This window comes from Juglans microcarpa x Juglans regia, chromosome 1S (assembly GCF_004785595.1).
Source record: "Juglans microcarpa x Juglans regia isolate MS1-56 chromosome 1S, Jm3101_v1.0, whole genome shotgun sequence".
NCBI lineage: Eukaryota > Viridiplantae > Streptophyta > Magnoliopsida > Fagales > Juglandaceae > Juglans > Juglans microcarpa x Juglans regia.
The window spans coordinates 3,642,069-3,657,908 of NC_054595.1; the positions used below are offsets into that span (position 1 = coordinate 3,642,069).

The window sequence follows — 15,840 nt, forward strand, 5'->3', positions numbered from 1 at the left end:
CATGGATAAAAAAATTAATAAAGAAAAGTCAATAATCGACGAAGGAATTCCTGGTATTTGCGTGTCGTACTGTGTTACCATGCACGCAGTAGTCTTGTCTGGGTAACATTATCTGCTCAAGCAGCAGCGGTGATAAAATCCCAGGTCATAATAAGGGTGTGTGTAAATATTGAAGTGAGTTGAGTTGAGTTGTGATGATAAAATATTTTTAGAATATTATTTTTTAATATTATTATTATTTTAAAATTTAAAAGAGTTGAATTATTTATTATATTTTATATTAAGATTTAAAAAAATTATAATGATAAGTTGAGATAAATTAAAATGAATTTAGTAACCAAACGCACCATTTAACACACGCCGAAATCATCGTCTGTCAATCATTATCTTCCTCGAGATGTATCCTCCAGAAATCTTTGGTCCCACAAGATCACAACTCAAATGGTTCAGATAATGAGTTGAAGAGGTGGTCCCACGTTGATCATCCGAGGGTCGGGACTTCAATTTACATTCCACAAAAGATATATGGGAGAAAATTTGGATGCTTTTTTGTTTGTTTGTTATGGGAAGCAGAGGACCAAGCAAGCCTTTATCAGAGCCTATCGTAGAGCAAAGAGGAGAGAAGGTCTCTGAGGTTTATAGAGACGGAAGGTTGATTCTTCTTTTCGAGGCCAGTTCATCGGGCACTTCCTTCGGTATCTCTCTCTCTCTCTCTCTCTCTCTCTAGAATTCACAAGACCCCGGTCTTTCATAGAACTCCACTGGCAGCAAATTCTTTATGGAAGATTTCGTGTTTCTATAATATTTGGATTTGTTTCCACGCACGAAATTTGAATTTTCAGCTGGGTATTGAATTTCTATGGAATATATTTGTTTTTTATATATTATTTTCAGCTTGTTTGTGAGTTTTTTGGAGTTAAAAATTGTGTTTTTTTCAACCATGTTTTTATTTGGTTTCGGATGGGTACTTCTTTTTACTGTAGATTGAAAGTGTGGAAATGGGTAGTGGATATATTTGGGTGTAATTGATTTGTTGAAGTCAAGTCGTTTGTATATCTTTTTGTGATTTATGGTCTGTTTGGCTTGTGGAAAAATGAAGGAAAATAGAAGAAAACTGAAATTTATTGAGATATGGTGTTTGATTCATTCCTTTTCTTAGCTTCTCTATGTAACTAGCCAGACTTTAATACATATTCCAAATGGGTTTGTCTTAAAGTGGGGAATTAAAGCTAAAATCATCATGCATTTATATCACTAATTATGCAGGAGTGTTTTTGGTTTTCCGTTTTCATATATTGCATAAGATTGGATGCCTTTCATTGATTTCTGAGTTTGGATAAGAGTATAAAATGTTCCCGCAGTGGGTTGGCCAAGTGATTTCTGTGGAAAGATTTGTTGGGACATGCCTTCCTGCAGTGTTTAGTGAGACTGCCCGGTTTGGATACACAAAACCATCTCATCTCATTAACTTTCCTAAACTCCCACACAAAATATAATAAATAATTTAACTTTTTCAAATTCCAAAATAAAAAATATTAAAAAATTATATTCTAACAATATTTTATTCAACTTTCAACAAAACATCTCATCTCATCTTATATGAACTGTATAACCAAACGAGGCATAGTACTAGTCTGTTTTTTATGCATTACTGCAATTTTCACTTGACATGCTTACATTTGAAGCTTGAGTTTATTTCATGGAATGATGCCTTCTAGTGTCATTCTTCATTTTATTGATCACTTAAAAGTGAAGTTGACCAGACCTTGATTTTGCAGGATTATTCAGCGTAAAAGATGAGTACACTGGAGGCAACTAGGGCAGAACTAGGTCTTATTGTTTTGTATTTGAACAAGGCAGAAGCCAGGGACAAGATATGTCGTGCAATACAATATGGTTCCAAATTCTTGAGTAATGGAGAGCCTGGTACAGCCCAGAATGTTGACAAATCAACCACCTTGGCACGGAAAGTTTTCCGTCTTTTCAAGGTTAGCCTTTACTATGTGAACCAACTCTTCCTATTTGGCTAGTTCGTTTGGAATTGTTACATAATTTAGTACTTAGTTATTACTTAACTCCTAAGAATTTTCTGAGTGTTTTTTCTCCTACCTGTTTATTTATTCTCTAGATGAAAGTAAGTTGTATTAGAGTATTGAGTATTTATTTCCTTTCATAGTACTGGAATGGAAACAAAGAGGTACTTTGCTGCAAAGAAATATTATATTCATCTTGCTATCCAATATGTTTAAAGAGTAATGCTACTACATGCAGTCGTAGAGTGTACAAGGGCTGTGCAGTCGCTTTGAAAAAGAGTGAGGTCTACTATTAAAAAATTAATTTTTTATCATGTGGGTCTCGTATTTATTCACTTTTTTTAAAGTGATTGCGTGGCGCTTATGCACTCACGACTGCAAGTATCATTTCTCATGTTTAAATTATGTAAAACCTTATGCTTCACCCTGTCAATTTACAGTTTGTCAATGACTTGCATGCTCTTATCAGTCCAACTGCACCAGGAACTCCCATCCCACTGATTTTGCTAGGAAAGGTATGATTGAGATAGTTCACCCTGCAGCTAAGATGTTGTTCTTACTTGTCTTCTTGGTGACCCTGTTTTAATGCTTGTTACAGTCCAAAAATGCATTACTGTCAACTTTCTTGTTTCTTGATCAAATTGTGTGGCTTGGTAGAACGGGAATTTATAAGGTATGGAATGCAAATTCCTTTTCTTTCATAGTTCCTGCTGTTTTATATTGGCGTCTGTAAATATTTTGTTTGTTACAGAACAAGGAACGGACCGACCTAATTGGCCGCATCTCTCTCTATTGTTGGATGGGTTCCTCAATTTGTAGCACTTTGGTTGAGGTTTGTTCCAGTCCACTTTTCCTTATCCATTGGTTTCTGCACCCTCTCCCCCCAACAAGATAAAAAAGAAAACGAATCTCAATAACAGTGATTAATATCAGATTGGGGAGCTTGGAAGACTTTCTGCATCAATGAAGAAGTTGCAAAGGGATCTTAATAACAGTGATAAGTATCAAGTATGTTTACTGTGCTCTTGTAGGATGAATTGCCTATCAGTGGTTTTTTTTTTTTTTTAAAACTTCATTTTACTGTTCCAACCTACCCTCTTCTGCAATATTCTTTGTTCATCCGTGAATGCAGAATGAGCAATATCGTGCCAAACTTAAACAATCAAACGAGAGGTCTCTGGCCCTAATCAAAGCAGGCATGGATATTGTAGTAGCTGTTGGGCTGCTTCAATTGGCACCCAAAAAAGTTAGTCCCCGTGTAACCGGAGCGGTTGGATTTGTTAGCTCGCTTATCTCTTGTTATCAGGTACTTGCCAACTCTTTTCCGGCCAATCTCTAATCAAGAAACCATGTTCATTTGTTTAACTATGTCAGCTGTAACTCAACTGTAAAATATATATATATATATATATATATATATATATATATATACAAAAAGATAATTACATGAATTTAAAAAATGGTGATGATTGGATAAAAAAAAGCTTAGTATTGGCCTTTTTCAATGGAGGAGCAAGGTCTGATTTCAATGGCATAAACAGATTGCAAAGCTTCTCTGCAATTAGTGGTTGCAAATCATCCATATTTTTGCTAATTTAGACTTCTGGTTACTGCTATGCAGTTGCTTCCATCGCCGGCCAAGTCCAAGGCACCATGAGAAGAGAAACAAACATCTCCTCAATGAACTTCAATGTTGTCTAAATAATTATTTAGACTTGTATGAGATCAAAACTTGGTATGAGCTTTAAGCAATTTGCCCACTAGCAGTGTAATCTTTGCAATCTCATCCTTGACCTAACTGCACGATTATGTCGGCTTATTGTATACCGTGGATTTACTTGTAATTAGACATACTTATCGATCTATGATGCATGATAGTATTTTATATCCTATATAGGAGCAAGCATTCTGGAAATTTTTGCATGAACAAGAGTAAAACCCTTATGAGTGAAACACGTAGAACATAAGATGTGGCTGGAATGCTACAGTGAGCATGATTGGAATCAGCTGGGGTGCTGATTTCTCAGGATGGTTTTGTATGCAGCTTGGGGTTGTAATACATAATGATATATAATTTTGGAAGAATTAGGGCTTTTTTTTATTTTTTTCGGCATGCAGAATGTCACGTTTTGGCGAAATGATTACAATAAAATTGTACTACAACTTGACACCCATGCATGCATGCATATACACACATACAGGAGTTAGCCAATATTAGAAGAACGTAACTATTCCATCTTTTCATATAGCTAGCAGCAAATTTAACCTAAAAACTTGCTCGAAAAAGGGCATGCATGCATCGAGCGGGAGGAGTTACATTTGCATTGCCCCTCAAGTAAGACAGATTGATGTCTTCCAGCACCATGTTATTGCATGGTCTCGTCTGGCACCACGTAAGGGCAGAGTTGCCTTATACTCTACATAAAGGGCTTTTAATCCTCTTCATATGTAAAGGGGGAGAGACATACAACAAATTCAGAGAAGATATTCCTCTTCACCCTCATCCATTTCAGATTCTCAATATTAACAACTAAATATCCATTTCCCTGCAACATATTGTCAATATCTGAAATATGCTGCAAATCTCTAAGATGCCTCTGCAACTGAACCGGTGACGGTATGATTTGATTGGGCCTGTAACTCAAATGGCCTGTCATTCTTAATCTTCAAGACGAACTTCCCACATGGTTCAAGAATTTCTACACCCAACGCTGGAGATAAGGGCCTTCCCAAAACTTGAACAAAAGATATGCTGCAATTTACAATCAAGCGTATCAAAACTACATTCAACAACTTCCTGTCTTTAGTCTTGCTAGCGGAACAAAGGGATTGGAACATGATATCACTTTGAAGGTTTGCCTCAACATTTTGAGTAACGATACATGTACAGCTATTTTTACAACTTTTTATACAATCATGTTTTAAAATGAGGGTATTTATGTAAAGTGATGTTGCTTTTTATAAGTTACTATACAAAAATGCCCATAATTTAAAATATAGTTTTATAAAAGGTTGAAAAGGGTTGTATGTCTATCATTTTCCTTTAGTAAGATCCACATCCAAGTTCATTAAGTAAGATATTTGTGAGGGCAAGGCTGGATGTACAAGCATTAGAAGAAACCCGCAGAACCTAGTTTTAGGCATGTGTCAGTTTAGTTGAGCCCCAGCCATTCTGATAAAAGCTTAGGCTGATATGCTTTTTGGGGGGAGTAAGCTTATGCTAATATTAAGATAGTATTAAAAAGGAATGTAAAAATAAAGATAAATAGTAAAATTATATTAACAAAAGCGTGGCTTTTACTAAAAACTCTCAACATGTGGAAGAAAATAAATATCCAAGATTTTTAGATATGAGAAATGATTTGTACAAGCTCCAAATAGACAAGCCCCATACAAGCTCTTGTAAAGAAGTGGACCCCCCTTAAAACAAAGTGTAAAAAAACTATTCTTTATTAGTGAGACCCACTTTTTTACAAATGACTTGTATGAAGCTTGTCTATTTGAGGCTTGTACCTAGAATTACTCGACAGATATATATCAAATAGGTGGAGGGAAGCCAAGAAACCAACTTGTGATAGGAAAGATACTTATTCACAAAAATTATTTCTATGAACCAAAGGAAATGAGATCACATAAAACACTATTTGAATACTCCGTTTTTTTACTTGTTTAAGCTATACACGGTTGTATATAACAGATTTTATTTGTACATAGCAAGGAAGGAAAATTAGTATTTCATGGGCTTAGCAACTCCATAGCATAATTGCAAACGACCAATAATACGGCTCATGTAAAAGGAGTAATATGAACAAACCAGATATAGTATAAGCCATCAATTTCACATCTCTGAACCCTACCAAGCAGCTCAATCTGCAAAATTCCACCAACACAAAGAACAGGTTCTGGAAGCCTGAACTTCTGCAAGTGACTCTCCTGTTCATGAGAAAGTCATTAAAGAAATTTTTGTAAAATGATAATAAGATCAAGAGAAAAATTACATTATTCAGATAGGGATTGCAGACAGAACATGGTAAACTACAAGAAAGTGAAAGTGACTACAGAACTTTATTATAAGCCCAAGTAATCTTTAAAACTGAAAAACTTTAGAAAATGTCTATGAGCATAATCACACAAATCTTAACTCGTTTGCTCCTATGTTATCTTAGACCCATCCACTTCCCTCAAATGAAATTTGGTTCTTATTCTTTGGATAAGTTTGGGAGGGTATTTTTCATAAGAGGAGGGCAGTTACCATGGAAGGACTCTTAATGTGACTTTTATTGCTGCTGGTTTCAAGCTCAGGGAAGTTTAGGTGCTCAAAAGCGGTTATACTATATAACAAACTTTTGCTATCTTCATGCTAAAATCAAAGGCAAATCAGCTTTTGCAGAAGAAGAAATATTGCCTTTTTAACTTCTGCTGGCAAAGCAAATTCCAGTTTTTAAACTATGTGATAACAGGGCAATGCCTGCGAAAGATTGCACTTGAGCTCCTTAATGCTTGTAATGAAGTAAACACCCCAAATCCCTAAAAATCCCGTCACCTCAGAAACCAAAACGGAATTGAAAAAACATTATAAAGTAAAGAAAGTAGTACTAAAACACACCTGAGCCATTGGAAATTCTTGTGAAGTGTAGGTCCATATGAACTTGTCATCAACAGAATCAGGTAATGAGTAACCAAGGAGATCATTCCCTGAATCTGTGGGGCTTTTGGGATGTCCCATTCGGAAGCGCACAGATTTGGCCGAATATATTGGTAAACCCTCGTGAAAGTAAACTGGACAAATTAACATAACACATCACTATCATCGAAAGATGCTTAAAAGTCAATAGAAAGAGGAAGAGTGCATAGTTTACATCAACAAAATACCTTGGAAAGGGCGTAAATTGATTTCAGTAATAACACAGAAGTCATCAGCCAATTTGTATACTAGTGTCTCAGGCACTGCAGGATTACTTTGTCCTTTACTTGACCAGTATGAAGTTCTCCATAGAACATTATCTGTTGGATGGAGAGTATTATAAATACTTTCCTCTGGATAATTATCAGTGCTGGATGCACTAATTGCTTTTGAAATGCAATCCCTATCAATAAATGTTGTAGAAGCTCGAGCTAAAAGGGCATAGGCCCTATCATCCCTTTCCAAATATTCCCATTCCTTCGAATGGCTAGATCCAACTTCTGCAGCCCCTACTGCCCAGCATTTGTTCAATTCAACAACATGGGTAACTCTAGATAACTGAGAAAACTTTCTCAAGCATAACTGCTTCCAAAGACCATTTGCAATCACTGCAGATCATTGAGTTCAAAGCCCTCAGTTCAATCACATAGGGACTGAGCATGTATTTAAAACTGAACTAACAGAGTTCTTGAACTATCAAATTGATGTAACTGAAAGAAATATTACATATCAACCAAAGGATCTCATCCTAAGCTTAACACAACATAACATGCTACCTACCATGTTAAACCTGAAATCAGACAACTCTATGGGCAGAGGGAAAGACTGGCTCTCAATTTCTTTTCTTTCTTTTTCCCCTCATGAGTGATAACTTAGTGTTATCCTATCAAGTAAAAATTATACCACCCATTACCATGCTCTCCAACATATTACACCTTCACCAAAATGTCTCCTCTCCTACTCTAGTTCAGTAAAAATTATAACACCCTTTATCCATCTGCCGTCCACCATCTTACACCTCACTAAAATGTCCCCACTCCTAATTTAGCACATCAACTACTTAACAAGGCCTCAAATGAGCCAATGGTTCATTTATACTTGATCAAAATAACAAGTACTACCAATTTTTTTCACATAAATATTAACTTATGTTATTGATATGATTCCATTTAGTAGAGTTTCTGCTAAAACCACTAACTGAAGAGAAAAACCTATTTGAATAACTTGGACCATTAAATAAATTGGGGTTATGAGCAATATAAATTGAGTCTATCACGTTCAGAAATAAATAAAATAAACAGTTTCAGCTCACCAAAATGTCGCCAAGACCGTGAGACAGAACTGACACGGACAAGATCATATGGATCATCCACATACGTAAAAATCTTCAACAATATGTCGGGGTCGAGCCGATCCAAGAAATCCATACAAGCTTCCATATCACTAACTAAAAATGATTTGCAACTCAGTTGTTTGTTCAGACTTCAAAACCTGAATTGGCAGTTAGGCATTGTTCAATCCAATTTATTGAAGCTTTTAGTGAAAACATCGAAATCAAACAAACACTCGGACAGAATTTCTGTTCCCATACTAAAACCACACGACCTTATCACAGCCCCTTATATACATGATACAGTAAAATAACACAATTCGCAAATTGTCACCATCCAAATTTCAGGAAAGAAAAAGAAACATAAGAGGCTAAATTTCTGAAGAAAAATGAAGCACAGAAGCTTACAAGATCATATCTTAATTTTGGGGGGGGGGGGATGTGTGGTGGTGGCTGGGTGGGATCTTCACCTCTGTTGAGCATTTGAGCTTATGACTTTCCCCGTGGAGATTATCTTCAGCGGTTTTCAAGCGTCGTGTTATGAGTCTGACTATGACGGTGTCGTTTGGGTTGAAGAAAAAAGACGCAGCATTTTATGCGCTTGAAGCTGTACGTTTTGGAAGTAGATGTTGCTGTGCGTTTTGTTTTAGAGTAATGATACGCATCAGTCGTACTCTCTGCATACTCAACGTGATTTTTTTTTCTTCTTCATCATGGTGTGCTGCGGCTACAGCAGCTGATGTAAATAATTTCTCTTTGTTTTATTTTATTTAGCTTAGGCGTGTTATAGTCGAGAGGGTTAAATCGTGTTAACGGGTCGTGTTCGTATCGTGTCAAGAGATATATATTATAATAAATAGGTTAATCTTAATCTGACTTGTTAAGCTTATCGTATCAAAATTTCAAACCTTAACATGACCCATTAATATAACGGATCGTATCGTGTCAATCTGTTTTGACCCGTTTATGTAGATGGATTGAATAGATTCAAATTAACCCATTTGACCTAGTTAAGTTTAGTATAATTTTATATAAATGTTAAAATTACAATATTTATAAAAAAATATAAAACTAATTACGAGTCTGAAATTACAATCCAAACAATAAAAATATCGAAATTAAAATTCTAACAATTTTATTTTTTAAGTATAAGGGTATAATTATAACTTTAATTTTTTTAATAGGTCAAAATAGATTGATCCGTTATCAACCCATTAATTAGTCGTATCTTAATGGATCAACCCATTTTAACTTAACCTATCAAGACTAAACCCGTTAAAACGAAGATTAAAATGCCTCGTTTCCTAACGTCCCTTTACAACACAAAACACGCCGTTTAACTAACACATACTAGAATTAAAATGCTCCGTTTCACGTACTCATCAATGCCGCGATTTGCCTTCTTCTTTCTCATTACAAACTAACTCCTGATCATTTTGTTCCCCCCGTGCCCATAACAACTTTGTGGCCAAACCGCAACGCTAAATAGGCACTGCACCCTTGTAGATCAATGATGCAGGAACTGACTTTTTATGGGCAAGATGTGTTCACCTGTTATTGTCTATAATACTTGCAGGTAGAAACTGGTTTTAGAGCCCCTGTTTTCCTTAGAGAGGGGAATGCGCAAGTTCATGGAGGAGATGGCTCTACAAATCGGTACGTAAATACATTAGTTGCTCTATAATACAGATACTTTTTTCATGTTAGTTGATAAACAAACTTGCAAATAGATGTTTTCTTCCATTAGATATTTGCCTGCCTCTTCCACCGAACTTCGAGGTTGTAATAAATATGCGTAGCCTCTGCCATTCAGTCGCCAATTCCCCGAGGAAGCAAGCTGCAACCACACTGGTTCACCCTTCACTACTAGGGCAAGAATAGCATAGAATAGGACTTGGCTTTACATAGAAGTCAAAACATGCACTGACGTTGCAGGTGCAATGGTAAAAGTCTAGCTCCAGCTAATGCCAGCCTAGTCAGCGAGATCCATTATGCTACCGGATGCTGTATGGCCTGGCCGCAATCCAGAAACGTCAACCCAACAACGTGCCTTATCCTTATTTTAAGGGGTTTTTGCTTTTTCCCGGTTGCTTGATTCCAGGGAACAGGCATTGTAAATTCCTCGAATTGTTGTCAACTCTTTCAAACAGATTGGAAAAGGAATACAGATTTGCAACTAAAATACAAACTACAGATCCGCAGATAGAGGTAACAAACCCCAAAACTTCCCTAGGAGAGAGACCAGAACCGGAATTGCCGGCCGCAGTATTTTCAAAATCAGCTGTTAATTTCCCAGAAGTTAAAAAGCCAAGAAACATAATGAATTGCCTTTTTTTGTTCAACGGAGGACCTAATCGGAGACTAGGGAACAAGAAACAGCAGGGGAATCTACGAAACATATGAAACACTATCAAAACACATGCTGAATCTTCTTAAATTAATCAAGAAGCATCTTATTGTTTAGTATACAAGCAACCGCAAACAATCTGATAAAAAGTCACAATTATATACATTTAAAGAACATAATGGGGACCCCCTAAACGCAACTGTAATTTGAATATTCTTCCTTCTGGGGCTACAAACACCATCTTTCGGGCGGCACATCTCCATATTTTTACACCTCTTCCCGCCTACTAAACAATCTAGCTCTTTCCCGACACTTTCGGGTATATAAACACACAGTCTACACAAAGACCACCTTTGGTGTGAGTGCAATCGATCTGAGTCAAGGAAAATTTGATCTTCATCAACGCATTGGTGTTCCGAACAACAAAGTCTCCGGCGTGGTAGTGGACCCAGTTCCCAGGACTGTCCAAATAGCACTGGGTCACAGCGTGTTGACCATCAGCTGTTGTTAGCTGGAAGCTTACAGGTTTAATGTTCCAGCCATGGACGTGCTCGGAATTGCAAATCCGACGTCCCATTCTCTTGGAGGACCTCCCAAGCTGGAGTCTAAAAAAGATACTATACGTGCCGGCAGGGAATTGGAACTCAAACTCACCATCTACTTCCAACCACCAGATTTGTTGGAGATAAGCCACTGTCTGGAACCTATATAAAAGCAAACATGATAAGTTAATTCATCTCAAGTCCACATAACATGAGGAAACAAGAGCATAAAAGAGAAGTACTAAGAATAAGCAAAATTGGAGTTAAGAGTGTGTGGTTTGTTGGGCAGTACTGTAGCAATAACGTGGTAAAACCTAAAATATGACCTGTTGCTAACTTCAAAACCAAAAGATATGACAAACCCGGCAATTCATCTGTCATATCGAAAAATGAGACTGTTGAGAAAATATAGATACCTCAAATATTATCATGATTTAAGATAATTTACGAACATTGAAAGTTATTATGAACAGAGAGCATTTAAGCCTACACCTTAATTTATGCCAACCACAGTCTCAGACAAGGACTATTAATTCAAAAGTTGAATCAACAAAAGCATGAAGAGGATCAAAATCTGCATGGCAAAGGGCTTATAATCTCTGCCTCTGGCGTTTATCATGTACAAGAGAAAATCTCATGCAGGACATATACACTCGAATCGAAATTCTAAAACTACGCTTATTTTAGGACGTGAACAAATAAAAAAAGGTTAGATCAAAGAGAAATGCTCTGGGCACTTAAAACTTCACTACAAAGAGTAACTACACGTTGTTATGACACAAATAATGCAACTGATACAATGGGAAAAACCATATCGTCTTTCCAATATTATCTCACCTAGTTTCTTCTGTCGAAATGTGATTCCAGTACCTCCGGTCATCTATTCCGGTAATCCTTAAAGCCTTCGACGAAATAGAGACAGAAACGTCACCCGAACTCTTATCCAGCCAAAGCTCCTGCGCAAAACGAAATTCCCTTCGAATCAATAAAATGGGAATAAATCTTAAGATATATGCAGAGAACAAGAGAGAGAAAGGAGGTGGGGTTCACCTTTGTGTTATTATCAAAGGGATTAGGCCTGCAAAGCCTGGCATAGACATCCTTCTTCCTAAATTTCACCAAAGTCTCTTCATCAAACACTTTCTCCATGATATACAGATAATTCGGCGGCAACTTCGATTCCCATATAAAATCAGCAGAAGAAGCGCCCCGAAAAGCCCGGTTCAACCGGGCCAGTTTGCAAATCTCAGGGGGGTCCAAGTACATCAAAACCAGTGCGGCACAGCTCTCCGGGATATCCCCCAACCTGGGCTTCATTGGTGGATCCATTTCCGACACGCCAGCGGAAAAATTCGCACCCATCACAACCCCGGTACCCTAAATACCAAAAGATCCGAAACCCAGAACCTGAACTTGGCTTAAAGCTTGAACTTGAACATGAATCTGTAAATCTTATGGGAGAGATCAAGGGAAAGAAAAGTAATATCAGACCCAGAAGTCGAAGTCAAATTCATGGGAATAGAAGTAACATAAGCTGGGAATTCAATCTGAGGATTTCGGCAGATGAGTTTCAAAAGATTCAAGGGGTAGGATTTATTAAAACAACTAGATCAGCAACAGAACAACCAATAAACGGAATTCAGATCCCAAAGGTTGAGAATGGCCCTGAAAAAGTCTCTTTGCTGGGAAGAAAATTGTTTGGTTGCGGAATTGGATTAGTACGAATAAGGAGCACACACTGTTGGCACAGTACGTACGCTCTGACACGTATATACAGCTGCATTCGGAGATAAAGTTATCTAAAATGAGAATAAACGAAATAAAATATTATTATAATATTATTTTTAATTGAAAATTTAAAAAAATAAAATTATTTATTATATTTTATGTAGAAGTTTTAAAAAATTATAATAATTATTTGAGAAGAGTTGAGAATTTCTCTTAATGTAAACAAGTTCATATACCATAAATTTTCTAACCAATCCACAAAAATAAGGTAGAATGTTGAGATATTTTTCATCTATCTCATTTAATATCATCTCATTATTTAAATATAAATATTTTTTAATTTTTAATTTTAAATGTTTCCATCTAATCATTAAAACTATATTAAATTTCTAAACAAAATATAAAAAATAATTTAACTTTTTCAAATTTTAAAATAAAAATTATATTAAAAAAAATTATATTCTAACAATATTTTGACTTTATAATTTTCTTTATTCAACTTTTTCTCTCTTATTTTTTAAAATATTTTAAAATATTTTAACTCAAACTATTTCATTATTATTTAGAAACTATTTCAATTTTTTAAAAAAAAAAAAAAAACCATAACGATCAAAATATATTATATTTTACATTAAATACATCCGTTTCAAGTGAAATAGAAGGTATCAATATGCTAATTTTAAGAAGAATGAAAAGTCTTCTTGCAAGTAAGTTCGCACACCAAATTGTGCACCGATACTGATATGTAAGGTAACAATTTAATGAAACGGTGTAAATTGAATATGAAAATGATTTTCATGAGGCAGATAACATTCTCTTAAAATTTTTTTTCTTTTATTTTTTTTTTCAATAAAATAAATCATGTTAGAGTAAGTACGCGCAGTTTGATGCGCCAAACCGCTTGTACCTAGAAAGGTTCTAAGAAAAAACATAAATCTGAATAAACGATTTTGTTTGTTTTGTACTAAAGAATTTTGAGGGAATTTTCCACGTACAACAGAAATATTGTGGGGATGTGAGCTCTATAACTATTTATAATCAACATTCTCCACATTAATACCTTACCAGCTTCGATTATTTCAAACAATTGTAATTCCTCCGACCGACAACACCATTTTCCATTGGAATTAAATTTATTAGAGCAACCTTATCCAAATCAAATATAAATCTACGTTTCCTCGATGCTTAATTAATCAACGTGTCGACCTTTCCCCCTCAACTTTCCACTTTCCACTTTCTCTTCATTGTGAAAAGAATGTTGGCACCTAATTCCTCAAACCCCTTACTCAATTGTGGATTACACAAATAAAAAGCCAACGTGAAAAGATCACTTTATAATAAATTATAAGAAATGCTTATTCTTATAAAAAGGAAAATGTCTCTCCTAGAGAGAAGCTGTTGATTCTGAGTTTGTTTTATTTATTTATTTATTTAATGGTTAAAGAAATATTTTTTAATGAATTTGTATTTTTTTTTTTCAAAAATGTTTAAAGAGGTTAAAAATTGTTTGAAAAAAAAAAAAAACAAAAAAAGAAGAAGTGCAATTTGCACTATCAGTACAATACAAGAGTCACATTTCTCGGTGACCTTAGCATTGTCTCAAAAATAAATTTATAAATTGACTAACTTAACGTATTATGTTAGATTATAAAACTATTTTTATTATAAAATAAATATAACGTATTACATAAAATTATGTCAATTTATATATTTACTTTTATCGATCTTTGCAACTATAACGTATGCTATTTCTTTTCATGCTTTATTAAACATACATAATTATGTTTCACTTGTCTCTTTTAAGCTAAGACACGTCAGCTTTCATTGACCAGCATAAATTAGGATAAGACCCAATTATGTTCTCCATGTTAAGCTGAGTCAGCTGGGAATTTGTGGACCACAGTAATGATCAATGCTTTGTAAACATTAAGAACATATCCTCACTCATGATAGCAAAAGCCAAATGGAGAAAAAGAGAAATATTCCATCTTTTGAAACACACACAAATATATGTTGAAAGTTGTTTATTGATAGTTGAGGCTAGCTAGGAGGCATGCATCAACTTATAACGATCGACTATAATTATTAAAATGTATGTTCTAAATTAAGTCTTTAGGATATGTTCTAAAGTTTTTAGTGCATGTTGCATTTAACATGCAAGGGAACACCTATTTAATTAGTATATATATATATATATATATGATTAAAAGTCTTACAATTAATTCCTAATTAGGTTCTAAATTTATATCATAAATATTATTGTATTAGTATATATATAACTATAAATATTATTGATGTACGTTTTGAAATCTCCACTTCTTAATTTGAGAATAATAATTAAGATTATATATATAATATTATATATATATGTCATAGAATCTCCTAAAAATCTTAGATGATTTTGATTTTTGCATGTATTCAGCAGATTAATTAGAGGTTATAGTATGCTAAGAGCCTAGTGGTCTGATGGCTTATAGCCCGATTCTTCAAATGAAAAATTTGGATTGGAACCTACTCCCTTATAAAAAAAAAAAGAAAAAAAAAAGAAAAATAGAAACCAAGTAAAGGGAGAGAGAGATTGGAGAGAATTCATCTTGAGTGGATTATTATGTTTTAAAGTCAGACATTTAAGTAAGTTAATTAGACAGCAATCAATGACACGATAGTTTTTTTTTTTTTTTTGTTTTGTTTTGTTTAATCTTATCTATAAATATCTATAAATGGATTTCTTAAATATGAATTACTATTCAAGTCCTTATCCTATTGTATATTAATGAGGTGGTCTCAATCAATCAATGCGATCTACATATATTAATCTCATAGATTAATATATAGTGACAGAATCGATCATTTGCCGCGTAAATTTTATCCTCTAATTAATTATAAAGTGTCCATTTTCTTTTCAAGTTTAATTCCTAACTTATTAAAAAAAAAAATTGTGAGATATATCATGAATCTCTGATTAATTCGTAGGATTATTAAGAATTATTTTAAAGAATTAGTTTTTACAAAAAATAAATAAATAATTTTGAGAAGTGTTTTAATTGAATAATTTTGTGGAAGTCGGACGCCGTAGGATTAAACCAACTTTGATAAAAAAAAGTTAAGCTGAGTCAGATGAGAGAAACGTGTGGACCACAACTACTAATGATGGATGCTTTGTAAACATCATCAAC

At 34.7% G+C, this 15,840-nt stretch overlaps 3 protein-coding genes across 7 annotated transcripts; 1 reads left to right on the forward strand and 2 right to left on the reverse strand.

Annotated features, from left to right (window-relative positions):
• The first annotated feature begins 541 nt into the window (after positions 1-541).
• Positions 542-3,923, forward strand: LOC121246172 (peroxisomal membrane protein 11C). Of its 2 annotated transcripts, none has more exons than XM_041144208.1 (8): positions 542-695; positions 1,764-1,988; positions 2,474-2,548; positions 2,632-2,706; positions 2,785-2,865; positions 2,967-3,041; positions 3,166-3,339; positions 3,655-3,923. In XM_041144208.1, exons 2-8 carry the CDS (start codon positions 1,797-1,799, stop codon positions 3,688-3,690), a joined length of 708 nt encoding a protein of 235 aa, XP_041000142.1. In that variant the 5' UTR covers positions 542-695; positions 1,764-1,796; the 3' UTR covers positions 3,691-3,923. The 2 variants fall into 2 exon arrangements, with proteins under 2 accessions (XP_041000142.1, XP_041000141.1); XM_041144207.1 differs by having other exon boundaries at positions 1,779-1,988.
• Positions 3,924-4,459: 536 nt separating this feature from the next.
• LOC121246171 (F-box protein At4g00755-like) lies at positions 4,460-8,669 on the reverse strand. Of its 4 annotated transcripts, none has more exons than XM_041144205.1 (6): positions 8,518-8,669; positions 8,030-8,208; positions 6,906-7,325; positions 6,640-6,812; positions 5,848-5,966; positions 4,460-4,785 (listed from the first exon to the last, which is right to left on the reverse strand). In XM_041144205.1, the coding sequence occupies exons 2-6, from the start codon at positions 8,154-8,156 to the stop codon at positions 4,620-4,622; spliced, it is 1,005 nt and encodes a 334-aa protein (XP_041000139.1). In that variant the 5' UTR covers positions 8,157-8,208; positions 8,518-8,669; the 3' UTR covers positions 4,460-4,619. The 4 variants fall into 4 exon arrangements, with proteins under 4 accessions (XP_041000139.1, XP_041000137.1, XP_041000140.1 ...); XM_041144203.1 differs by having other exon boundaries at positions 8,456-8,621; XM_041144206.1 differs by lacking the exon at positions 8,518-8,669 and adding an exon at positions 8,323-8,340.
• Positions 8,670-10,467: 1,798 nt separating this feature from the next.
• Positions 10,468-12,697, reverse strand: LOC121247061 (F-box protein PP2-A13-like). Its single transcript, XM_041145391.1, has 3 exons — positions 11,987-12,697; positions 11,774-11,892; positions 10,468-11,098 (listed from the first exon to the last, which is right to left on the reverse strand). Exons 1-3 carry the CDS (start codon positions 12,296-12,298, stop codon positions 10,690-10,692), a joined length of 840 nt encoding a protein of 279 aa, XP_041001325.1. The 5' UTR covers positions 12,299-12,697; the 3' UTR covers positions 10,468-10,689.
• Positions 12,698-15,840: the final 3,143 nt, after the last annotated feature.

Bases quoted from the DNA above. Each gene is read 5' to 3' on its own strand.
- LOC121246171 (XM_041144205.1), bottom strand. From the start codon at position 8,156: ATGGAAGCTTGTATGGATTTCTTGGATCGGCTCGACCCCGACATATTG. The intron at 7,326-8,029 runs GTGAGCTGAAAC...AATGATCTGCAG, and splicing joins ACGGTCTTGGCGACATTTTG to TGATTGCAAATGGTCTTTGG. The intron at 4,786-5,847 runs GTTTGTTCATAT...TGTAAATTGCAG, and splicing joins GATGGCTTATACTATATCTG to CATATCTTTTGTTCAAGTTT.
- LOC121246172 (XM_041144208.1), top strand. From the start codon at position 1,797: ATGAGTACACTGGAGGCAACTAGGGCAGAACTAGGTCTTATTGTTTTG. The intron at 2,549-2,631 runs GTATGATTGAGA...TGCTTGTTACAG, and splicing joins CACTGATTTTGCTAGGAAAG to TCCAAAAATGCATTACTGTC. The intron at 2,866-2,966 runs GTTTGTTCCAGT...GATTAATATCAG, and splicing joins TTTGTAGCACTTTGGTTGAG to ATTGGGGAGCTTGGAAGACT.
- LOC121247061 (XM_041145391.1), bottom strand. From the start codon at position 12,298: ATGGGTGCGAATTTTTCCGCTGGCGTGTCGGAAATGGATCCACCAATG. The intron at 11,893-11,986 runs GTGAACCCCACC...CGTTTTGCGCAG, and splicing joins CCTTTGATAATAACACAAAG to GAGCTTTGGCTGGATAAGAG. The intron at 11,099-11,773 runs GTGAGATAATAT...GCTTTTATATAG, and splicing joins ATTTCGACAGAAGAAACTAG to GTTCCAGACAGTGGCTTATC.